This window comes from Schistocerca nitens, chromosome 3 (assembly GCF_023898315.1).
Source record: "Schistocerca nitens isolate TAMUIC-IGC-003100 chromosome 3, iqSchNite1.1, whole genome shotgun sequence".
Taxonomy (NCBI): Eukaryota; Metazoa; Arthropoda; class Insecta; order Orthoptera; family Acrididae; genus Schistocerca; species Schistocerca nitens.
Genome location: NC_064616.1, coordinates 862,007,455 through 862,034,793, shown reverse-complemented (window position 1 = coordinate 862,034,793; position 27,339 = coordinate 862,007,455). Strand labels below are relative to the sequence as shown.

General features: G+C 40.8%; 1 protein-coding gene across 1 annotated transcript in view; it reads left to right on the top strand.

Moving 5' to 3' along the window:
* The window catches only part of LOC126248896 (protein crumbs), a 354,721-nt gene that overhangs the window by 80,715 nt on the left and 246,667 nt on the right, over window positions 1–27,339 (top strand). The window contains exons 2-3 of the mRNA XM_049950366.1: window positions 3,254–3,612; window positions 11,013–11,199. Of these exons, the coding sequence (XP_049806323.1) occupies window positions 3,254–3,612; window positions 11,013–11,199 (546 nt within the window). The remainder of the gene's footprint in view (window positions 1–3,253; window positions 3,613–11,012; window positions 11,200–27,339) is intronic.

Here is a 27,339-nt window from a genome sequence, read left to right as displayed (position 1 = left end):
GCCGTGTTACACGCTACAGTTAGGAGCCCTTTAGCGGCAGAGTGCTGCAGATATGTAGACATGAAGAATAAAGATGTAGAATGTTAATAAAGTTCGGTTTTATGTAAAAAGCTGTAAAAGTTTTCACAAAAATTCAGAAACCTTACTTTTCAGTACGCACTTGTTTTATATTACTAGTGACCTGTCTCAACTACGGCTGGACGACTTCTCTAACGAAGCGGTACTAATTTGCATACACAAAACTTCATCGTGAATTAGTCATTCTGTTAGTGAAACTGGATAAAAATCCATGCAGTATTCCTGAGATTACCCTTAATTTGTTTACTAAACCACTTTGAGCTACTCTTTAATAACGTCCTTGAACTAAGACTGTGCAACATTTAACAGTTGATACTATTAAAATTGTATATAAGAAACTGTAAAAAAACTGATGATTTACTCTCAGTTTTATTTTTTACAAGCCATGAATGTATATCTTGAACTGAGCTGTTTGATACATTGTCTATATTGCACTCATTTATGAATCACTTGTCATGTTCGAAGATATATCATTTATATACAAGGAAGCAGTAATGGTCCCAGCACTGACCCCTGAGGCACTCCCCACCTGCAGTGCACCTGTTAGATGCCAGCTCGTAGCCATTCTCATGACTGTATAGATTCTGATCAAGCCTTTCTGTGCTCTGGGGTTGTGGCAGCTGCTCACTGTACTACTTTTCCTGCCAGATATCACCTCTTCTCCGTCCGCCCCCGGTAGCTGAATGGTGAGGACAACAGAATGTGAAACCTAAGGGCCCGGGTTTGACTCCCGGCTGGGTTGGAGATTTTCTCTGCTCAGGGACTAGGTGTTGTGTTGTCCTAATCATCATCATTTCATCCCCATTGATGCGTAAGTAGCTGAAGTGGCATCAAATCGAAAGACTTGCACCTGGCGAACGGTCTACCCGACAGGAGGCCCTAGTCACATGACATTTACATTTTTTAACTCCTCTCCAGCGGACCAGTTTGTAGATCCCCTCATTGCCATGAGATGTCACTGCAAGCACTAATTAAATATGAAGCAAATAACAACAAATTTATTACACACTCATCATCAGTAGAATTATAAATTATATACACAAAACTTCCCCATAAACCAGCCTACCTATTAGTAAAAAACATTTCAAAAACCCTACAATAGTTCAGGAGATTAGCTTTCATGTACAGGCAGAAAAGCATGATGGAGGACTTTATTTTAGTAGTATGTGTAGATTGTCAAGGTAAATCTAGTTTGTTCAGTTGACAGTCCTTTTTGAATTCAAGCTGTTTGTAACAGAGCACGTTTTTATGTTCCAAGTGTTTATAAAGCCTATTGTTCTAGATCTCCTCCAAAACGTTTAAAATTTGACTGTACTTTAGTTGACAGAACATCATAATTTTTATTGCTTGACTACAAAGATGATAAAATCTCTTCCACTGCATAAAATGTAGTTCTTTGTTAGGTTTCAATTTGAATGTTTTTATTTTTCGTCATTAGAAGCATGTGCTGCTTCAAAGATTGCTTTCCTTTTCACAGTGGCAACATTTGTTTCTTCCTAGTTCATAAGCTCTCTAAATCTCATATTCAGGTGGTTTGTCATAGAATCATTTGTGTAGTTGGTGTAGCCTAATGTTCATAGCAACCTTCTAACTGCCTATTACACATGACACTAGTGAACAAGAGTGTTTCATTGTCTTCTTTTTTTGGTAAAGTACATGACAACTTTTAGTAAACATCTCATTGGTATAAATAGAACTCAAACTAGTCTTTTCTGTGGCATTAGACGATTTCTTAGCAAAGTTATTTCTCATCTTGTTCTTCAAGAAATTTTCAGAGCAGTGGAGATTAGTATGTGGAACACTAACCACTACTATTTCATCATTGAAAATAGTTCAAAGTAAATTAAGGTCCTGCATGAGAGAGACTCTGCTGTTTCAGCCTATGTTCAGTAAAGCACAATATAAATACTGCTTTAGGAGACATATTGTGGTTTTCCTTCCAACTAGAAAAAATTGGATGGTTCGTAATCACTAGGTCATCAGAAGAATCATTGAATAACAGTGAAAGCTAATTTTATCTATATAGCTAAAATACAGTAATTATGTAAGAACTTCATTTTCTTGTTTAATAAACAATTAAAAACTTTTAACACTATATAGATAAGGATTATTTTACATTGCTCTTTAGCATCTGTCCTTCAGACAGTGGGAATAAGAAGGTATTCACCCGCATTCGTCTTGTAGATGCACCTTCAAGTTAACTGCTTCTTCACAAAATGCATATTCACTTATGAATTCCATCATAAATAATCAGTCACAAGAAACAGTGGTAACATGTTGTGAGTTATGCTTGCATGAATGTGTGTGTGTTGTCTATTTTAGATTAGACCTTTTGGCCGAAAGCTCACATGTTTAGCAGTCTTTCTGTTGTGCCTGTCTGCAACTCAATGTCTGCATTATATGGTGACTAGCAATATAGCCTATGCATAATATTATCAATCACAATTTAAGAAGAATTGTGACATCGACAACTATAAAACTAGAAGAAAAATAGATCCCTTATCACTCATTCACAATGTAGCCCCCCCCCCCCCAAAAAAAAAAAAAAAATCTGACAGCTAACAAAACCAATTTTAAATATAACCTCAAATCATTTATCCTGGATAACTTTTGAAGAAAATGTTGTAGCATGTATAACTAGAAAGGGAAAAAAGAGACTAAATTTAAGTGCATCATTAATTACATGAATATTAAAGGCTAACATGTTCAGTCTTACTAGATTTTGACTACTCTGCTATTTGGTAAACTGTAAATGGTCAGCATTCATACATTGCCCTTTAAACTTGCATGTTCCACATTATTTAGTTTACAATCATGCAAACAACCCATGTAACATTTAAATAGTGAACTAATTAACAAAGTAACATGTAAATTGTTTGGTACCAATCACCATCATCAAGGCTCTTTTAATTCCTGAATCTTATTGTTTACTCAACAAGGAGGAGATCACTATCACCGTGATAATGTTTGTTGCAACATTTTAATTCATGAATGTTTGTAAATAGTTGTGCATAGTTAATAAAATTTGTATACAATAACAGAAAATGGCTATTATCATTGTATGGTTTCTGCTTTAAAGGTGAAATCACTTTATTTTTTGGAAAATATGTTTATTTTAATGTTGTGTAATTGACATTGATGTTAACTTCTTTTTATTTGCTTGTTTCTTTTTCAGAACATAATTGGTGTTTGCTCTTCATCCTCTTCTTCGCAGAGAGTGTGAGTGCGGTCTATAGAGAAGGCTACTTCAATGGTTCATCATTTGTCAGCCTTTCCACTCCTGTCAACTTAAAGAATCACACTGGATTGAGCTTTAGGACATGTGTTGGTGGGGAACTATTTTTCCAACAAGGAAAACCTGGGTATTCCCTGTTGTTATCTGTACGATCTGAAGGGTTACTTTTTGTAGCTGTCGTTAATGGTCGTGCTATTAAGACATTGTTGAATGCAAGATTTTTGGATAATGAGTGGCACAATATTAACCTCATGTATCGTCTTGGAAATCTGACACTTTCAGCAGGCAGTCACCAGAAGGTTTGTAATTGTTGAGATCTTTTATATTAGAGATTTTTCCCATTCACACATCAATGAGTTTTTCTTAAATAATTACGAAATATACTGCTTCTCAATTGTAAAAATACACCGACGAAAAGAAAATCACTACACCAAAAAATAATTAATATAGAGTAATGAAATTTTGGGAATACATTTATCTAGGTAACATATTTAAGTGATCAACATTGCAAGATCGCAGGTTAATGTAAATCTGATATAAGGCATGCAAATGTGAAACGCTGGTACACTAATAACCAGTGTCACCACCAAAATATTGAGTGCAAGCGTGCAAATTACATGCATTATGTTGTACAGGTGCCGGATGTCAGTTTGTGGGATGCAGTTCCATGCCTATTGCACTTGGTCAGTCAATAAAGATACAGTTAATGCTGTTTGTGGCTGATGCTGGAGTTTTCATCCGATGATGTCCCATATTTGCTCATTTGGAGACAAATTTACGGTCAGGGTGTGTGGAATAACCACAAGAGTGCTCTAGCTAGTGTCATATAAAATCACATCCCAGACCATAACTCAAGGTGTAAGTCCAGTGTGTCTAGCACCCAGACAGGTTGGATGCAGGCCCTCAACTGCCCTTCCTCCAACCAACACATGGCTGTTATTGGCACTGAGGTGGAACGAGCTTTCGTCAGAAAACACAACTGACCTCCACTCTGTCCTCTAGTGAGCTCTCTTTTGACACCACTGAAGACGCAAATTTCAACGGTTTGGGGTCAGTAGAATACACACTACTGGGCATCTGGCTCATAGCTGTCCTTGAAGTAACTGATTTGTAACAGTTGATTGTGTCACTGTGGTCCCAACTGCTGCTGAAATTGCTGCTGCAGATGCAGTACGATGCACCAGAGTCATACATTGAACACTGGTCTTCCCTTTTCGTAGCATCACATGGCTATCCAGAGCCCGGTCTTCATTGCGACCATACATACTCGTGACCACCGCTGACGGCAATCATGTACAGTAGCTACATTCCTGCCAAGTCTTTTTGCAGTATTGCAGAAGGAACATCCAGCTCCTCGTAGTCCTATTACACGACCTTGTTCAAATTCAAGGTGGTATTGATGATGGTGTCTTCGTCACGTAGGCATTCTTGATTATCATGAACTCACCACATCCAATCTCAGAGGTAACTAATGCTCACAGCCATTACGGTATGTACTTAAAACAAGCCAGAATTGCAACATCATACCAGTGCTAGCAGGGCCATTCTTATGCAACTGGTGTGAAATTTGAATAGATATTGTTGTTCAGATATAGAAACGTGCCTACCAACTTTCATTTGTGTTGCAGAACTCCTTTTTGGTGTTGCAGTTTTTTTTCTGTTGGTGTATATTTAGTTTATCAGCACTAATTTATATTTAAAGTGACAAGCACAAAAAAAGTGTTGAATGATAATAGTTTATGTGATGAAATGGTGGGTTTTATTTCAGAGTTTAATCGTACTATAAGAGCAGTTCTGGGACACTGTCTTTTTCTGTATCACACTTTTACCAAGTGAGGTGGCACATTGGTAAGACCCTAGATTCTGAACTAGAATAGCAGTTCAGATCCCCATTCAAATTTAAATTTTCAATGATTTCACTAAATCACTTAGGACAAAGGTGGCGATGATTTCTTTGAAAGGGCGTGGCTGATTTCCTTCCCCAGACTGAGCTTGTGCATTATCTCTGATTATCTCATTGTTAATGGTATCTTCCTTCTTTCTTTCATATTACACTTTCTCTTTAGATTATCTGTCATCACAAAACTATCATTTATTATGTTAATGATATTGTTTTGTCCTCCTGTTCTCATCTTCATCTAATCTAAATCACTACTTTGCAGTTCACACTGCTTGGCAGAAGCTTCTTTGAATCACCTTCAGACTGTTTCTTTACTGTTCCACTCTCTAACAGCACATGAAAAAAATGAACACTTAAATTTTTCTGTATGAGCTTTGATTTCTCTTTCTTTATTACAATGATCATTTCTACCTATGTAGGTTGGCGACATTAAAGTATTTTCACATTTAGAGAACTAAGTTAGTGATTGAAATTCATGAAAAGACTTTGCTGCAGCAAAGAAAACCTTTGTTTTAATAATAGCCACCCCTACTCGCTTATCATGTCTTTGATACCCTGTCCCCTATTTTGCTATAACACAAAACTAGCAGCCCTTCTTTGGACTTTTTCATTGTCATATCTGGTGAGGATCCTATACCACACTGCTGTATTCTCAGAGAGGGTGAACAGATTTAGTGTAGGCAGTCTGTTTAGTAGAGCTGTTGCATCTTCTAAGTGCAGTCTTTGGTTTGCCTTCCCCACAAAATTGTCTACGTTACTGTTCCAATTTAAGTTGTTTGTAATTGTAACTCCCAGGCATTATGTGAACTAACAGCCTTTTAATTTGTGTGATGTATCACATAACTGAAATTTAATGGATTTTTTTTTTCATAGTCATGTGGATGACCTCACAATTTCCCTTATTCAGAGAGAGTTTCCACCTTTTCTCCATACAGATATGTCTGAGTCATTTTGGAGCTGGTTTTGGTCTTCTGATGACTTTACTAGCCAATAAACTATGTAAGAGGGCTGCTCAGATTGTCACTGAATTGTTTATTTAGATTAAGAGGCAGAGGGCCTGTAACACTTCATTGTGGAACACCAGACACCACTTCTGCTTTACTCGACAATTTTCTGTCAGTTACTACATACTCTGGCCTTCCTGACAGGAAATCATGAATCCAGTTGCACAGCTGAAGCAATACTCCATAGGCACACAATTTGAGTGGAGGCACAAAATTTGAGTGGAAGTCTGTTGTGAGGAATGGTGTCAAAAGCTTTCTAGAAATATGGAATCTATTTGAGATCCTCTGTGAATAGTACTCATTACTTCGTGCAAAGAAGAGCTAGTTGTATTTTTTCACAGTAAATGTATTTTCTGAATCCATGCTGATTGTGTGTCAGTAGGCCATTATCTTTGAGGTAATTCATAATATTCATACACAGTATATATTCCAAAGTCCTAATGCAAATCGGTGTTCTTGATATGGGTCTGTAATTAGATTGATTACTCCTGTTTCCTTTCTCGAGTACTGATGTGACCTGCGCAACTTTCCGTTTGGCTTTATAGATGTTTTAAGATGCTTCACTACACTGAGGATACCTACTTTAAAGTTACACATGTTGGCAGTTGTTCTTGATTTGAATTATGAAATATTTACTTCGTATTCTTTGGTGAAGGAATTTTGGAAAACTGTGATTAGTAACTGCTTTACTGATGTTGTCATTGTTAATATCACTGTTGGTGTCATTCAGAGAAGGCATTAATTGTGTCATGCCACTAGCATATTTTACATACAATCAAAATCTCTTTGGATATTCTGTCAGGTTTTGAGACAGAATTACATTGTGCAAGTTGTTAAAAGCATCTCACATTGAAGTCCATGCTAAGTTTCGAGCTTCAGTAAAGCATTCTCAGTCTTTGAGATTTTGTATTCTTTTAAATTTGGCATGTTTTTTTGCTTCTGCAACAGTGTTCAGACCTGTTTTGTGTACCATGGTGGATCAGTATCATAATTTACTAGTTTATTCGGTATAAATCTCTCAGTTGCCTCGGATACTATTTCTTTGAATTCAAGCCACATCTGGTCCACACTTACATTGTTAGTTGGAAGGAGTGGAGACTGTCTCTTAGGAAGGCATTAAGTGGACTTTTATCTGCTTTTTTGAATATATATATATATATTGTGTTTATTTTTTGTGGATTTGGGTGTTGAACTGGTCAGTCTCGCTGCAACAATCTTCTGGTCACTAATCCCTGTATTCATCATGATACTCTGTACTTGCTCAGGATTATTTGTTGCTAAGAGGTCAAGCATGTTTTCACAACCATTTAGACTTTAGTGGGCTTCTGAACTAACTGATCAAAATAATTTTTGGAGAAAGCATTTAGTACAATTTATGACGATATTTTATATTTACACCCACTTTGAGCATGTATTTACACCAGCGTAGCGAGGGTAGATTGAAGTCACCACCAACTATAATTGTATGAGTGAGATACCTATTTGAGATGATACTCATGTTTTCTTTGAACTGTTCAGCAGCTGAATTATCTGAGTTGGGATGTTAGTAAAAGGAACTGTCTCTTTCAATTTTAGTACAAGATAAACTACTTCTAACAGCAACAAACAGGCTTTCTGAATCCTGTTAGGTCCTTTGTGAAAATTTCAATGAAGTTATGTTGTCTTTAGCCAGCTTTTGGTACAGTTTGATCTCCATTGCTTTTTCTTAGTACTTGGAGTTCTGGTTCTTTCCCAACTCATCTACGACAATTGACAACTATGTCTACCTGTTCATGTGTTTGTCTTGCATCCTTTGAGACTGAAGTCCTCCCTGCACTTTCTTGAGGGGGGGGGGGGGGGGGGAAACCTGTGAGTCCACTCCACACAGTTCCTCCAACATATGTAGCCACCTCGTGCTAGTAGTGAAGTGACCTATTAAGCATAACCCGAAACCCCACCACCCTATGTCTCAAGTCAAGAAATCTGCAGCCTACATGGTTGCAGAACCATGTATTCCTCTGATTCAGACCCCCACTCGATTTTGTACCAGATGTCCACAGTTGGTCCAATTGACAGTGCTACAAATGGTGAGCTCAGCCTTCATCTCACAAGCAAGACTGGCCATCTTTACCACTTCAGATAGGTGCTCGAAACCAGAGAAAATCTTTTCTGATCCAAAGCATCACGCATTGTTTGTACCGACATGAGCTACCACCTGCAGTTGGCTGCATGCTGTGATCTTCTTGGCATCCAGGAGCACTCGTTCCACATCTGGAATGAGTCCTTCCAGTGTGCATACTGGATTTACTCCCCTCCTTGGAAGTTGTATCTCTAAGGAGCCCCAATATGTGCCTAACATTGCAGCTCTCGACTACTAGTAATTCTACCCTCTGCAAAAGCCCAGATCTTGTGGACCAAGAGGCTTCCTCCGGAACAGGGCGAGCGACTGCATTCATTAGACGAATTGGGGAGGCTCTTTGATCATAATATGATGTTGGTTTTTTGTTGGTAGGTGGGGTCGCTTCAGAGATATGAAGGTCAAGTTTGTTCTTTCAAATGGGATGCTATAGTTTTGTACTTATTTTCTGATAGCGGCTATAGAGACAAATCCAATGATGTGTAACAGTAAGGTCCTTGAAGGTCAGCGATGGTCACAAAGTTGGCATCAACGTCCATTTACAGAACTGGCAAACGAGCTGGCCACAACGCATCTCCTCCGTGTCCAATCCAACGGTTTGGGAATTGTCTCTGCAACTCATTTCTAGCCATCATGTTGATACCACATTCTTTTCCTTGCTCCTAAAGGTATTTCTTCCAACAACAGACCTAATGTTTCTTGCAGGAATGTAGTGTACTTCCTACTGTTAAGATTTCCTTTAATGTAATAGGGGCCTATAATTGTGTCCTCCAAAGTCCCACACCATACATTCACCGACCACGGTTTTTGGTGTGTAAATTGCCGCAACCAACATGGATTTTCAGTTGCCCAATAATGCGTGTTATGCAAATTATCATTTCCATGGTTCGTGAATGTAGCCTCGTCAGTAAATAAAATCAAATTAATAAATGTGTCATCCCTCTGAATCTGAAGTTGAGCCCATCGGCAGAATTCAATGCTACACATACGATCCGTACCAGTTAATTCTTGGTGGAGACTGATATGGTAAGGATGATATTTATGGTGATGCAGAACACGAACAACACTACTCTGGCTCATGCCAGATTCCCTTGCTATTTGATGCGAACTAACACAAGGATCTCGAACCATAGTGGCAAGAGTACCCATTTCCGTTTCCTCGTTAGTGACTTTCCTTTACCGGATACGTTTCCTATGTGTTAAAGATCCAGTTGTTGTCAATTTATCATACACATATTTAAATGTATGACATGTCGGGTGAGTACGTTGAGGATATCTTTCAGCGTATAAGTCCCTAACTCTCACTGAACTTTGTTGGCATTCTCTGTAAATGAGAAGCATATCGACTTGTTCTCCGAAGGAATACATCATTCACATTCACTTGATTCAATGATACTAGTCTTACCATTCCTATTATTGTTGTATTGCGAAGCTGTCGAATGGTGTTTACATGTCAATGACATATTATACGGATATGCTGTATTTGGTGAATATTTACTGTTTGCTTGATAGAAGAAAAAGAATTGTCAGAGCATGTGCTTCGATAAGTGCCAAAGTGATAAGGAATACCATTCAGTCCATGATAAGAAGATTACAGCACTGCATTGATACCAATGGTCATCATTTCGAACACCTTCTGTAAATGGACATTCATGCCACCTTTTTGACCTTCGTTGACCTTCAAAGACCTTACTGTTACACATCATTGGATTCGTGGTGAAAGTCGCTATCAGAAAATAAGTACCAAACTATAGCATCCCATTTTAAAAAACAAGTTGACCTTCATATCACTGACAAGACCCTACCTAGCAACAAAAACCAATGTTATCTTATGGTCCCCGTTGTCCCATGCAACATTTGTCCCACAAACGTTTCAGCTACTATCATACTTTAGGATTTATTATAGGTGGCAATAGTTAGTGAGTCACCCTGTATATTGTACAACACATATCTGAGGTTTTCAAATCTGCTACCTGAGAGAAGGTAAACAGTTTTTTCTGACCACTTCAACCCCACTCACTCCATCCCATCCTGTGTCATCTCCCCCACCCCCACCCCTCTCTCCACCCCCCACCCTCACTCGACACACATACATAGAATAGGTGAAGGGAGTATTTCAGTTTAATCCATTGTGACAGACAAAACAGTATGGAAATATCAAAGTGATTCTACTTGCCAATTGAGAAGATAATTGACTTTCAGTTGCAGAAATGAAGAATGATAAAAAGGAAAAGTGCCCCTGTTATAAAATGGGAACACAGTGGTGCATAAATTAAATGTTGTTAACTCACTGAACCATTAATTTAGCAGAAACTTATAGAAACAAGATTTTGTTTAGAAATAATCTAAGATCCATGCCTGATGAACGGAATGTTGTAAAAATTTGGTGTGAACAGCAGAGAAACAGAAGTGATCCAGAGAAGAAACTCCAAATAAGAGAAATGGAGCAAAAGGAACCGTATACAGAGTCTGTGGAAAGTGGTCCTACTGGTTAAGACACTGGAGTCATATGACAGACTGTGTGGTATTAAAATACATCCTAATTTCTGATCACCTTTACCTATGAAACCTGCAGCCGCAATGCTGTACCTGAACATACTGTAATATGAATAACATAATCTTCCTCTTTTAGAATTGATGTACCTACTGAACATTTGTTCTTTCATTGTTCATTTACAGACTGTAGCCAATTCTACATTCAATCCAGAAATTATACAATACAGTGAAATGTTTAGAAATAATGTGGTACTGCTGGGACGTGAATTTGTGGGCTGCATCCTAGAAGGTCCCGGACTTGTGCTCACAACGTCGGTTGATAGTCAGCAGAATGTGAGATGGGAACCTTGCCCACTTCCTACTAAAAGCTGTGAGTATTGATGATGTTCTGCTTTTCATATAATAATAATAATAATAATAAAGTATAGTATTCGTATCAGTTGCTACTTGCAACTTGACTGCTGAAGTAATGAAAATAGTATAATAGCAATGATATTTGATTGTGCGTGTTTTCACAGTGTCTAACATGAGGTGAAATAATATTGGAATTTTAGGGAAAGTAACTGCTCCTCCCTGTTGTTTGAAGATACACTAGGTGTTAAGAACCTTGGGAGGCCATTTCCAGGAATAAAGTCGGTTAAACATGTAAATAAAAGTAAAGAAATTGAAAAGAAGTTGAGAATGAATGTTTATAGTGAAATAGATGACAACTGTGATTGTGATATTACTAACAAATTATAATGTCTTCAAAGTTGCTCATTTTGTTAGGTGCCAGTCTTGGATGATAATTTTAGAAAATTAAGAAAAGTGAGCTAGTCAAATCACACACTATTATACTGATAGAGCACAGTTGTTTAGCAAAATGATTGCTCTTGAGCAACTTGATAGCGTTTATAAATAGTCAGAAGAAAGATGCAATAATCAGATGAGCAAAAATCGTTATATACATTATATAGTAGTGGATTGCTGTTAATTTAATCAGATTTTAGAACTAGTACTTTTTGGACATCACACATCAAAACTGCAATTTTTCTGGGGATTATAAATTTCATTGCTGAACTCGATGCTGTGTTTAACAATCTGCTTTTCAAGATTACTTTATTCTAAGTACTTCTTTTAAAAATCTTTTGTTTGATTTACTATCCTGTTTACTAGGTATTTTCCATGAACACGTAAGAAAGGCAATTAATGCTGTTGATTTTGTATGAGTCATCACAAGTGAGATAACTATATTTTTGCTCTACAGGGAACCTCTTCAGTGCAAATTTATTGAGGTCTGAAAAGTTTTTTGAGTATGCAACTCAGTTCCTGCACATGTTGCTGCAGAGCTCTGGCGCACATGGCTTGGCATGCACTAGGATTCTCTGCTGGAGAAGGGTGGGGTGTGCAGCTGATCAGGTTTACAAGAACTTCTTTATTGCAGCTTGTTTACAATCATTGGCGTGGGACTACAAGTAACAATGGTGAGCGAGGTGAACATCGTGTTGTTTTCCGGTGTGACAGCCCCTGGCTGCTGATTGCATGCCCCTACTACTGCTGCTGCATCACCATTTTGTCAGACTCCCCAGTAAGAGATGGTGTGGCTGGTGACAGTTGCTGCGAGGATGTAAGGTTGCTTCATGCTCCAGTGCCCAAAATGATGAGCTCTTCTGTTATTGATACCCCGGTGAGTGGAGGGATATTTGGACCCACACGTCGTACTCCCGGGACAGCGGCGAAGTGCGGGGCTGCCATAGGATCTAGGTGCCTAGGCGACAGGCTGCAGCTTATGTCCTGGTAGTGGTAGAGGCAACGGCATCATTGGCACAGTGCTGAGCAGCACAGGCTAGGCATCATGTAACTATCCAATTTTTTAAATGCTGATGGGCTGGTTCAGGAGAGGTTAAATGCTGCTGCTGCTTCTACTCACTAATTTTGTGTCCTGCCGAATTATCTGGAATGAAGGCAATGACTGGCAGTTAAAACTGGCAAAGGGTTTGTTGGTATGTCTTCTTGGTGACTGGCCTGGTTTTGTCACACTATGTGGGAATATTAGTGTAATAATGAACGATGTATTGCAGCGGTGCACAGGATGTTGTTGCTATAATAATTCAACAAGACCGATGCAATGTTGCGAGGCAGATTAGCTTGCTGAAACAGTGAACTCAGCTGTACTGGTCATACTCGTGCAGCAAGGGGCAAAGCGGATGTCTACACTGACAGTGGCAGTGTTGTTTTACGATATGTGGCAATAGTGTTACATATGCTCAACAAACACGCCACTGCTGGTTGTAAGTGCTGGGCATTTTTGTAACAAAATTATTCTTAGTCTTGCAGCCCTACCAGGATGATGCAGTTGTGCCGGGCAAGTTCCCTGTATTTAGTGCCACGGCACAGCTGGCAATCCCAGGTCAACACGAGCAGCACAGATGACTCCGGCCAAGGGGCAACTGTTGCCCCATCTCTCCTCGCACACCAGCCTTCTCTCCACCCACACCAGCCATTTTTCACCATTACAGGGCAGACATCTCATCGTGGTGGGTATCCACCACTTTGACGCATCTGGGTGACATTCAGGATCATAGCAGATACGCAATCAAGAAGCACATTGCTGGCACCAAAATGTGCAGCTGTCTTATGTAATGAGGCCACTGGTGCTAGATGGAGTATTTGCGTCAGCATTGAGGGGCACACAAGCAGCAAGTGTAGCAGAATATGGCCAACTGGCCACTGACCCGGAGTATCAGTCAGCACAAATGCTTCAATAAAAATTTTTTAAATTTGCAGCTGCCTTCCTCTGGAGCCGCCTCAACTCCCACCTCTCCTCCACTACCCACTCATGCTATCTTGGCTCATAGTCATCCCTTCCTGCTCTGGGGGCACTATAGTTTGGTGTCAGAATCTGTGACAGCATCTTCACTCAGCATATTGTCTGGACCATGACTGTCAGTGCTGACATAGCATGACCATTCATGCAGTTGCTAAGGAAGGCTGTGAAATTCAGGTGGACAGAAGAGTGTCAGGGTGCGTTTGAAGAATTAAAGAGAGACATTACCAGACTTTCAGAGGGATTTTATCATTTTGTGTTGCACATGTGATCATGCTTTTTGTTGTGTCTAGGAATTCTGCATACTCGATTTGCTGGACAAACAATCAAACAACTTGTATTTATGAGTTTCATTATAACCAGACAAATACAAATACTTAACTTTGATAGATGTGTTGCAAGCAAAGGGCGAGATACAAAATAATCAGTCTTCTTCAGAACAGACAAACACAAGTCTGTGCTGTGTGGAGATAACTAATGAAGAGGCTATGATGAGTCGGCTAACGAAGTGGCTAATGTTGAAGCTGCTATTGAAATCGGGCGTGACACTTATGTCCTCTTCACCTAGGAGCTGCTGCTGTTGCGTTGTCATCCTGGAGGAAGGTCGGTTAGCATGCGATTGGCTGACCTCTTTTCACAGCCATCTCTTCTCTGTTGTTCCCATCTGGCATGCCGTCAGTGACTTTACGCCGTAACATTCCTCCCCCCAAAGCGATGGACCGTCATATATGGAGCATGACAACGGGGGAAGAGGCTCTGATGGACCAGAAGCTGTGGCTGCAGGGGACATCAGACTTCCGGTCATACCCCGCCATACAGCCTTTGCTCTAGTGGAAACGCCACCCGGAAAATGCCAAGAAGGGTACACGTCTACCTCCTGAGGCCCGTAGCAAGCAGTAGAAGGCTCCGTCTCCATGGGGTTGTCCCTCGGTGTCGTGATGACACCCTCTGGCAGCTGCTGTGGCCACACTGTCCTCGGGATCCGTGAATCTGGGGGAAGGGATACAGAAGGATCACCGTGCACATGCCAGTGGCGAATTTGAGTGTAACGTCAGTGCTGGAATCCATCTGGGTCTGAAATGAGATACATGCATGCGCCAAGTCGACAAAGGATCTTCCCTCATGCCCACCGTCTGCTGCTGTTAAAAACCCTGAAAAACACAATATCATGTGGCGTGAAACATTACTTGTGGCCTTCATTTGGCTCTGGATGCTGAGGAGGATGGAGCAGGTGGAGCAGTGCCTGATGGCGGTGGTTGTGAAGCAGTTCTGCCGCCGAAGGTCCATCTCGTGGATGTGAATGATAGGAGGTGAGAAACAGTTGCAATGCTTGATCCATGGTGTGTGCAGTGCGAAGTTTGGCCATCTGCTGCTTGAAGGTTCTGAAAAACATTCTGCTTCGCCGTTCGACTGTTTATGGAATGGTGCACTCATTAGATGCTGTATGCCATTGCGCTCACAGAATCTTTCCAATTCATTTGATATGAACTGAGGGCCGTTGTCTGACACTATGACTTCAGGCAAACGTTCAAAGCAAAAAATAGAGGACAACACCTGAACTGTGTGACTTGATGTTGTCAAGTTCATTGGCACTTCAAAAGGAAACTTGCCATAAGAGTCTACCACAATCAACCAACGAATGTTCCAAAAAGTTCCTGCAAAGTCTACGTGCACATGTTGCCATGGTGATTGCGACTTAGGCCAAGCAGAGAATTTTTGTGGCGGAGCAGACTCATTTTCCCCACATGTGTGACACTGTGATGTCATCTGTTCTATTTGGGTGTCCATACCCTGTACAATACAGTGGAAATGAAGTACGGCATTGTGGGCCGGGAGTCCCCCATTCGGGGAAGTTTGGCTGCCGAGGGCAAGGACTTATTGCATTGGACACCACATTGGGTGACTTGTGCGTCGAAGATGGGGATGAAATGATGATGAGGACAACACAACACCCAGTCCCTGAGTGGAGAAAATCTCCTGCCCCAGCTGAGAATCAAACCTGGGCCCCTTGTCATGGCATACCGCCGCACTGACCACTCAGCTAACGGGGGTGGATGCCCAGTACAATGTCGACATGCTAACTGTTTCATACAAACAAATACCCCAGTGTCCTTGGTCACGTAACTGCAGCACTTCTTTTTGCAAAGCTTTGGGTATCAACACACATGACTGTCCACTGTCATTTTGAACAAGAGTCACACCATGCTGTATAGCGAGGCCATGCCAATGTGCAGAGTATCGGCGCATTTCAGAGTTCTTTATGCTATGCATTGAGCAAGGCCAAGATGTGTGAACATTTTTTAGCAAAATGTTCAAATCTGAATCAGCTTCCATAGCATGTGTAATTTTCCTATAGTTCAGAGGAAATGATTGAAGCAATTCAGAATTGTGAGCATTGATGTGACAACAAGATACAGCAGGAGTGTCAGAGTCTGTATAAGGGCCAATCGGAAGACATGAAAGTGCGTCCTCATTTCCATGTTGAGCTGTTGGACGATACACACACTCGTACTAAATATTGAGACAACAACAAAGCCCATCTTTGCAATTTTTTGGGCAGTTCATTCAGGAACTGGCTTCATCAGATGAAATAAGGACTGCAGTGGCTTGTGATCCATTACTAATTAGAATTTTCTGCCATACAAATAGTGGTGGAATTTGGTGACACCATACACAATAGCCACTGCCTCTTTCTGTATTTGTGAATAGTTACACTGAGCTTTGGACAACACTTTTGATGCGGAAGCAATAGGCCTGTCTTTATCACCAATTCTGTGTGAAAGCACTGCACCAATTCCATAAGAGGAAGCCTCAACTCCCAATATAACTGGTTTGTCAGGATCAAAGTGAATTAAGCATCGATCACTGAGCAATCCATCTTTAAGTTTTTGAAAAGCTTCTTGGCACTCGTCTGCCCAAACAAAGGGGACATTATTGTGACACAAGCGATGCAATGGGGCTGTGATTTGTGCAGCATTCGGTATGAACTGAATATAATAGTTCATTTTCCCTAAGACCGACTGCAATTCTGTGGCATTGCAAGGAACTGGCAGGTCACATAGCGCTAACAAATGTGACTGAAAAGGATGTACACCTTGACTGTTTATTACATGACCAAGATACTACAGCTCAGGTTTAAAAAACTCACTCTTGTCCAATCTACACTTTAGTCCTGCTCAGATAACACACGAAACAAAGCTCGCAAATTTGCAATGTGTTCTTCAGGTGTACAACCTGCTACGACAATGTCGTCCATATAGTTTGAAAAGTTTGGTACTTCAGCAGTCAGCTGTTCCAAATACCATTGGAAAATGGCGGGTGCGGAAGCACTACCAAAAGGGCAATACAAATATTAAAAACAAGCCCAAATAAGTGTTCACAACACACATGGCTTGAGATTCTTCATCTAATGGAATTTGAAAATATGCGTCACGCAAATCAATTTCTGAAAAGTAACGACCAGTGCCTAATCTGTCCATGGGATCCTGTGGGTGTGGAAATGGATAAGTATCAACCACAGTTTGTGGGTTGACTGTAGACTGAAAGTCAGCACAGAGTCGAATGCAACCTGAAAGTTTGGGGAGCAAATCCAGTGGACTTGCCCATCGACTTGCTTGTATGGGTGCAATAGCTCTGCTATCTTGCAGTTCTTTAAGTTCAGCAGCCACTTTGTCCTAAAATGCAATGGTAACAGTTCCGATGTGGCAAAATTTCAGCTGAGCATTGTCTTTCATAGTAATATGTGCAACAAAATTGTTAGCCTTGCCTAAACCTTCAGAAAAGAGTTCAGGGAATTCTTTCCGCAAGCCAGCTGCACTGTCTTTGGCATTGAATGCAGTCGCTGACAACACATTGTCCCGAATTTGAAAGCCAAATGAATCGAGGCCAAGTATGTTCTCACAATTGCGTGATTCAAGCACAGTGAAAGGTCCAGTTTGCATATGAGAGTGATATGCAGCAGGCAAAGTACATTTTCCAAGAACGGGAATGTCTTGTCCATTATAAGCTGGCAGGTGCATGCTAGTTCTGATTACATGAGCCTTGTTACTAGATTTTTGTGAGTGGGTAGAATTCTTCTGTTTGTTCCATTGCAAACATACAGATTGTACGTGACCTTTCTTGTCTCAAGCGTAACACTGTGCTTGTCTGAACGGGCAGTCTTGGCATTTGTGCCGTGAATAGCACCGAGGGTATGACTTAATTCTGTTCACTGATGTAGCTTCCTGTTTAGAGAACTGTTTACACAGCTTGATGTGTGTGTGCTGTTGCTGCCTACTACAATGGTCGTGAGCAAGGGGAGACTCAACTCAGTAGATTGGTGGCTGTTCAAATTGATCGGCCACTATGGCACGTGAATCATACTGATCTACGAGTTGCACTACATGATGAAATGATGGATCTGACTGCTTCAGAATCTGTTCTTTAAGGTTGACATCAGCTACATTGTACACGATTGCGTCACTCAGCAAAACATCTGAATATAAAGCACCACAAGCGCATTTGAATTTGCATTTCCTTGTCATACTCTGCTAATCTGTTACCCACTCACGATAAGTTTGTTACAACTTTTTCTTGCAATAAAAGAATTGGTGCCTAGCTGCCACCACATTCACTTGTTGGTCATAATAGTTAGTTAGAAAACTGACAACCTGATCATAGGAAAGTCCACTCAGAGTGGTGTTAGGGAGCAATTTCTGAATGAGGCGAAAGACTGCACTTCCTACCGTTGACAAAAAGTAATGTAGTTTCACAGTACCTGATACTTTGTGAACAATGATGCGGGCTTCATACTGTTGCAACCACTCGAGCCATTCCTTTTCTTTTTCATTAAAACTGACAAAAAGGTGGTATGGCGCTCGAAGCTACAGTGGTTGCGTGTTGGTCGGTTGGGAATGCTGCATGGGTCGCTTGGTTTGCCAGTAACTGCTGTACCCTGTTTAGAGAGGTTGCAATCTCCTGCGTCTGAAACTGAAACACGTGTGTTAGCTGCGTTGCATCTATCGCTTGCTTCTGAGGTGGGAGAAATGGGTGGCTCATTTTGGAGTAGGCAAATGCAATAAACAGACAATGCAAGCAAAAAAATAAGCACACAAGCAAAGAAAATTACTGCAACACCCACCTGAAAACACTGAATAGGAAAAACACTATAAGAGACACTGTTAAAACATGTAAACGCACCCTTGCGAAGAAAAGACAAGGTAGAACTAAGGCACCAGCAAAACACAAAATCCCACGACAAAACAAAACAGAGACAATCTGTGGAAGTTAGTGGCTCAGGGTTCAAAACCTTAACAGGTTGTCGCTATGTTCTGCCTCCTATATCATTGGCACCATGTTATTCAGACATCTTCGTTTGCATGTTGTTGTGTCTAGGAATCCTGCATACAGAGTTTGCTAGACAATCAATCAAATAACTCGTGTTAAGGAGTTTTATTGTAACAAGACAAATACAAATACTTAATTTTGATAGATGTGCCACAAGCAAAGGATGACATACAAAATAATCACTCTTCTTTAGAATAGACAAACATAAGTCTGTGCTATGTAGAGATAGCTAATGAAGATGATACGATGTGTTGGCTAATGAAGTGGCTAACGTTGAAGCTGCTATCGAAGTGGGGTGCCACCAGTTGGGCGCGGCACTTATGTCCTCTTCACCTAGGGGCTGCTGCTGTCACGTTGTTGAGCTGGAGGGAGCTCGGTCAGTGTGCGATTGGCTGACCTCTTCTAACAGCTGTCTCTTCTCTGTTGTTCCTGACTGGCGTGCCGGCACTGCCTTTATGCCGTAACACTTTTGGGTGTATTTTAAGCCAGAATATTAATAGAGAAGAGTATCCTGTAGCCCACACATTAAAGACAGCTGGATGCAATGGAGAAGAACTTTGATGATATAGACTGAGACGCTGAGCCTCATTTATGGTGTCATGTATTTTAGATATTATCTTTACAGGAAAAACTTTCAAGTAGTGACTGACCACACTGGTCTTAAAGTGTTATTGGGACTGAAGGACCTGTCTAGCAGGCTGACAAGATGGGCTCTGTGACTTAGCGAATTTGACGACGAGAAAGCTCTCAAACTTGGAAAAAAACATGGGTGATGCAGGCACATTAAGCAGGAAAGCAGTGGTGCTGAAAATTCTGGGTCATGGTCTTGTGGAGTGCTGACAGTGACTAAATAGTACAGGATGCAGTCGCAGTTTAGCACATGTGACACACTGTTGTGCAAGGAAACAAGGCTAGGGCCTTGGCTAGTAGGACCAGCAAAGCTTAAAGGGGGATTTTAAAGGAAGCACAGGATCATGTCTTATCTGATCGTGGAGGGGCAGATCAACAAATGAGAGAGTGGCCGAGAGATACTGGTGGAGATCAGATGTGGATCAATATGTGAGGAAGTGCGTACAGTGTGCACAGTGAGCTGACTTGAATTGTGAGTGAGTGCCATTACAGAGGCTACTGGAAGGATCAAAACAATTTGAAATGCTTGGAATTGGCGTATTAGGACTGTTCAGTCATATGGCAGCTGTAAACCGAGTCATATTAACAGTAATAGAGCACTTTTCGTAGCATGTGGATATGGTTGCCATGCCGAACCAGCAGGCAGTGACAGTTGCTTAAGCAATGGTTAACGACTAAATGTTGAAGTTTGGAGTACCAGTTATGATAATTATGGACAGGGTACGAATTTCATATTGGACTTACTGAAGGCGCTGTGTCAGTTATTGCATCCACAGGCCAATGGTAGAATGGAACAAGAACAGTTCGGAAAATCTTAAGTTACTATGTGAAAGCACATCATAGTGACTGGGATACATATCTGAGGTATGTCTTGTCAGTGTATAATTCAGAAGTATACACAAGCACTGGATTGTCTTTGTACAGGGTGGTGTATTGTCAGAAAATGCTACCACAGTTTGATTTGAATAAGGCAAAGAAAGGTAAATATGGATAGTCAGTACTTGGCTTTGCAAAAACAGCATGGGAAGTACGGAAACAAGTACAGAAGGTGAATACAAAGGCATTAGAGAAGCAGGGGGAATCACTGAAACGTACAGCAAGTTTACTGTGGTATAACGTTGGACAGTGAGTGATGTTATTCAGTCATTACACACTGGAAGGAAAGACTAAGAAGTTCATCACAGGGTACCAAGGATCCAATCAGGTGGTGGAGACTATTTCACCAGTCAGTGTGAAGCTTCAAGTGCCAACAGTTATGACGATAGTACATGTAGGGTGTCTACAACCTTTTGGAGTAATCCAGAGTTGATTCCAGGAGTCTCAAGGATGGAGCTGGCGAAGAATACGAGGAGAAGGGACTGGAGGAAGAGACAAGAGGGTGTGGTTGAACCTGGGCACAAAGTACTATATTTGTTAAGATGAAGCAAGTGGGAGGTGTTTGTCGAGGAATTCTTTTTTTATGTATGTTACATATGTGTAGGATGTAGTGAATAAGTTATGTAAGTGTAAAGATTTTTTTAATGGGCTTGCTAATGGCAGCAGCATTCTGAAAAGGGAGGAAGGGAGAGATTTGTTTTTGTCCTCAGATTGTAATACATCAAAGGCAGTATTGCATTTCGTTGGCTGGATTGGGGCAGAGGCATTGCAGAACCAGCACCTGAAAGGAGGCAATAGCATGTGATGGTTACTGGCCATTGGTGGATGTTGAAGATGGTTATTAACACATGGGAAATTTGGAACAAGGTGAGCAGGGTGGAAGAAGCATTCAGTGGATTTTGGCAAAATGCCAAGAGCATTGGGATACTCAAGGAAGTGTAAGAGGAATGTGGTAAACTGCATAGATGCTATAGGCATTTGTGCGTACAAAGGAGATAGGTAGTGGAAGCCACATACACAGTGGAAGAGAGCATGGTTGTATGCCAGGGGTAAAATTTTGAAAACATTTTTGGAACAGCAGACAGGTGATACTTAAGAATTAAATGAAGCTGTAGAAGCAGAAAGAGAGTTTGTAGATGGAAGTAAGTGGGCACAGAAGAGTTGCAAGCTACACAGATAGGAAATTTTGAGAGTGGAGAGCTTAACAACACAAGGCTGTTACAGTAATTAGTGGGTAGATTAATGGATTATTCTAGGGCATCTGAGGACACAGTGAAATGGAATTTGGTAGTGCTAGAAGGATGGGTAGAAGTAATGGACAAGGGAGTTGTTATGACAAGGATATTAAAAGCATTAGCAGATAGTGTATGTGATGTACAAGATTTGGGAAATGCTGAGGAAGCAGAGGCTGTTGCACTCTCAGTTCAAAAGAGAACATGCAAATGATACCAAACAAAGGTTAGTAGACGTTAATGCATCTGTGAAAAGAACTGTGCGTGAAGCATTAACTACTTCCTCCATCATACCATAGCAAAAGATATGGCAGAGAACCTGAGAAAGTACTGGTCCTATGTAAAATTGCAGAGTGGATCTAAGGCTTCCATCCAATCACTTGTTGAACAGTCTGGTGTGGCAGTCGAAGATAGCAAAACAAAAGCCAAAGTTTTAAATTTCACGTTTTACAAGTCATTCGTGCTGGAGAATCGTTCAAACATATCGTAGTTTGACAATGAAACAGACTCCTGTTTGGATGACATAGTAATAAGCATCCCTGGCTCAAAGAAACAGCTGAAAGAATTTGAAGACGAACCAGGTCCAGATGGACTCCTAATTCGGTTTTTCAAAGAGTACTTTACAGCCTTGGCCCTTCACCTAGTTTGCATTTATTGTGAATCTCTTGCCCAGTGCAAAGTCCTGAGTGACTGAAAGAAAGCACACATGACTCCTGTATATAAGAAAGGCAAAAGAATGTGAACCCACAAAATTACAGACCAATGTCCTTAACAACAGTTTGCTGCAGAATCCTTGAACATATTCTCACTTCAAACGTTTTGAATTTTCTGGAGACCAAGAAGCTTATGTCCACGAATCAGCTTGGTTTTAGAAAGCACCACTTGTGCAAAACTCAGGTTGCCCTTTTCTCACATGGTATACTGCGAACTATGGATGAAGGACAGCAGGCAGATTCCATATTTCTAGATTTCCAGAAGGCGTTTGACACAGTGTCCCATTGCAGGCTGTTAAAGTACAAGTATACGGAATAAGTTCACAGATATTGGAGTGGCTCAAAGACTTCTTAAGCTGTTGAACCATGTATGTTTTCCTCAATGGTGAGTGTTCATCAGACACAAGGATATCATCAGCAGTATCCCAGGGAAGTGTAATAGGAGTGCTATTATTCTATGTATACTTAAATGATTTGGTACACAGGGTGGGCAGCAATCTGTGGTTGTTTGCTGATGATGCTATGGTGTGCAGTATGGCGTCAAAAGTTGAGTGACTGTAGGAGGATACAAGATGACAGACAAATTTCTAGTTGGTGTGATGAATGGCAGCTGGCTCTAAATGTAGAAAAATGAAAGTCAGTGAAGATGAGCAGGAAAAACAAACCTGTAATCGGATACAGTATTATTAGTGTCTTGCTTAACACAGTCACATCAATAAATATCTGAGCATAATGTTGCAAAGCAATGTGAAATGGAACAAGCATGTGAGAAGTGTGATAGGGAAGGCAAATGGTCAGATTCAGTTTATTGGGAGAATTTAGGGAAAGTGTGGTTCACCTGTAAGGGAGACTGCATGTAGGACACTAGTGTGACCTGCTCTTGATTACTGCTTGACTGTTTGTGATCCATACTGGGATGGATTGCAGGAAGACATCATATCAATTTAAAGGTGGGCTGCTAGATTTGTTACTGGTATGTTTGAACAATCGGAAACTCAAATGGGAATTCCTGGAGGGATGGGGACATTATTTTCAAGAAACACTATTGAGAAAATTAAGAGAGGTGACATTTGAAGCTAACTGCAGAACGATTCTACTGCCTCCAACATACATTGCATGTAAGGACTACAAAGAGATATTAGGCTCATGTGGAGGCATATAGCCAGTCGTTTTTCCCCCCCTCTCTCTATTTGCAAGTTGAACAGGAAAAGAAATGACTAGTAGTGGTCTGGCGTACCCTCTGCCATGCGCCATACAGTGTATTGCAAAGTGCCTATGTAGATGTAGATGTAGATGTAGTGCAAGAAGCCCTAAATTATGCATTGCATGGACAACCGAGTGTTAATCTTTTGTCACATGAATGATACTTGTTACAGAAATTGTGGAACAAGCTACCATAAGAGTTAATTCTAACTATGGAACCTAGTAGGCAAAACCTACCCTTGTACCACCACATAGCATCAGTAGAAGTAAAAACTGACTGAATACGGTTGTATATTCTAGTTTGATTTCCGGTAATAGGAGGATGTGGACATACCCAGTGAAGTGAGGAGTTCTTGGAAAGTTTATGCATCTTCCACCAGATATTATCAATTTTGGAAGATGGTAGCAGGCATGTAATAATGATGGAGAAGGAACTGCAACATTGTCAAGGTCGCAGTGTGTCTGACCAGGGTAATACAAACCAGCCATACCATATTCACGGTAAAATTGTTCTTAGCCAGATGTAGGGGGACTAGAGTGTCTGAAAAACCAGACTGCATTTCCAGCTAGTGGGGGTTATCATTGGATTTACTCCACTTATTATGACATGGTGATAGTGGTGAATTGTTACAAGCAGGTGAAGCTCATGGAAGCCAGATGGATTGAACTTAGGGGAAGTGGGTTATTAATCATTGGGACTACATAACAAGGCCAATCTTCCTTGTACCAGCCACAATTACAGGAATCAAGCTAGTGAACATATCACACCCACAATTGTATTGACCGGATATACCTTTGGAATTATTGCCAGCATCAGTATAACATTTAAAAATCAATCTCTAGAATCTGACTCGATACATTTCCTGGATCAATTCATTGCCACACAGGAAGGGTGCAGTTCAGCCAAGCAATTAACGCAGTGTGTAAGAGCAGTTCAGAGGAGGATGATGACAACGATGCACGACAATGATTTTGGGTGCTTCAATACCAAGTTCCACAGTGGCTTTAACTCTGCTGTGTGTAGCTTTAATCTTTTGTGGCAGGGAGCTGATCATTGGCATAAATGACCAGTAGTCCGGATTACAATAGACTGGATCCCTAGAGCATTAGAGAGAGAGAGAGAGAGAGAGAGAGAGAGAGAGAGAGATATTTTAATGTGAATGTGGAGTGTAGCATTGTAGTGTGAATGCAGAAAGGATGTAAATTTAGTATTAAGAGGAAAGGAAACAATGAGGCATGCTGTGAAAGGTAAACTGCCAGAAGTGCAAAACAGGTGTGATAAATAGACTCGTAAGAAAGTAGCAATAAGCAGCATAGTAAGAAAGACTGGATGCATTGGCTAACACATGTAGACTCTCTGTATTTTGTATGAACATGTAGTATAATAAGGAACTGGATTTAAGGTTGACTCGACAGATGGGTGCTTGTTCATAGAGGGGTGGGGGGAATGTAGCATACCAACCATATATACCAAGCTCTTTATGTTGTCACTGTAATAATTCAACAAGGCGCAATGTAGTGAGGCAGGTTAGCAAGTTAGACAGCGTTCTCAGCAGTACTACACAAACTCGTGCAGCAAGCGGCTAGGTTGATTTCCACACTAATAATGGCAGTGGTGTTTTAGGCTAAGTGACTGGCAGTGTCACCTATGCATAACAAGCATGCTGCTGCCGTCTACAAGTACTTGGAAGTTTTGTAACAAAATTATTCTTAGTCACGCAGCCCTACCAGGGTTATGAGTATGTGCCGGACGTGATCTCCACATGGACCTGCCAGTAGAAGTCTCCAGTTCAAGGCCACGGCAGGGCAACAGTTCTATGCTCTAACTCTCTCCCTGGACTTAGTACCATGGTGCAACTGGCCATCCCAAGTCAACACCAGCAGCACAGCCAACTCCTGTCCAGGGGGCAGTGGGTCACTCCCTGTGCACATTAGCAGACTTCTGCCTTCACAGATTGGGCATCTCATTGTGGTGGGCATCTACCACTGTGACGCAGCGGGGCATCACTTGCGGCAGTAGCATATATGCCATCATTGAATACGTGCTGCTGGCACGGAAACTGCACAGCTGGTTTATGTAAAGACACCCATAGTGTCACCTTTGTCGTTTGCACCATGTACACTTCCTGTCTGACTCCACTAGTACATGGCTGTACATGGAGGCCCGTGTTCCTGGTTTACTTTGCTTCTTGTAGGTGCTGTTATGACTGATTTGAATCCATAGATTGAAAGTTGGTAGACTGGGATTTGAGCTACTTTTAGTTGGAGTTAGTAGTATAAGGTTCTTACTATTGCAAAAATCTTACATGCAGCTGATGTTGAAGGTTCCTATAACAATTAGTCATTTCTGATGTTCATTACGGTACTTTTGTACATGATCTAAAAGATGTTTCATTGATTTGTGGCCATTTTGCACAACTAGCACCTGATCTAGGGAGCAAAGCAGAGTCGCCTCGTATGTGTGATTTATGTAAGTTAGATTTTCCACGGGTACAATTTTGAGGGTTTGATTGGACACACAAATCAAGGTGTGTTTTATATTCAAGGTGATGGTTGCTGTTACGGTGTCCGGATACGTCACATTGTGTTCCCTTGATTCACAACTCCTGATCTTTTAGTTCTGTTTGCTGTGTCCCACTTTGTTGACCTTGCTCATAACAAGTACAAATAATGACTGTTCAGTTTGCTACAGAGCATAACCAGTTGAAGCCAAGTCTTCTAAAAATTCTGTTTTGTCTGTAATTATTTCTTTTTGCACTCTGTCACAGATTCTTGTAGGTGAAACAAGATAAACTCACATGACTTAGGAATGGAATATATCTGTTTTGCAGGACAGATGGTGATTGGCATGGCGCAGCAGTGTAGTAATTCCTGCATGGATAACAGGACATGGGACTGCCTTTTCAGTGCCACCAGTAGCATTTCGTGCACTATTAACTGTACAAATTCGTTTTAAAACTTTCTATACCATGGGGTATGCATGAAGATTGTAACACTCAAATCTAAAGTACTTACAAGTTAATGATATTTGAATTTGAATTTCCAAGTGGGAGCCCACTTGTGAACTGGTAATGGTGGTCATATGGTAGTATAGTGATTAAAATTTTTCCCTTACTGCTTTCAGTAATTCTAATGGTACAGGTAATTCTGTTTGGATTTTACATAATCCTTCCAGGAATTGATCTGGTGGTAGCAGTATTGGTGTTAAATGCCCGTTAGCAGTGTGTAACAAGGCGTACTGTAGTTCCGTGGTCTTTATGCGTGCATCAGTAATACTACTGGCAAGACTGTGGAGTAATTCTGCAATCATTAATTGAATGTCAGTGTTATCCAGATCATCCCTAAGTATGCCGAATTTGTGATTAGTTGTATCTGCTGCTGCCTGAATGTGGAACATTAGCATTGCAGCAAAGGCATGCAGCTGTCTTTTTCCAGGCTGGTGAGCTGGGTAGTGTGCAAATCCACTGTTTTCCGGTTGCCATTTACATCTGCCTATACTTGTAGTAAAGCTACAGTGTTAAACATGGCTGTTATTCAGCAACTGTATACTAGTTTCAGCATAGGATTGTACAGCAAACTGTTTGCACATAACTAGGTACATTGACATAGGTTTCAACACCTACTACGGGTGTCTTCATCAAAATGAAATTTTGATAAATCCTATAAAATAATACATCAAAAATTAAGGATGACAAAAAACACATTAACCAAGATGACAATTTTCA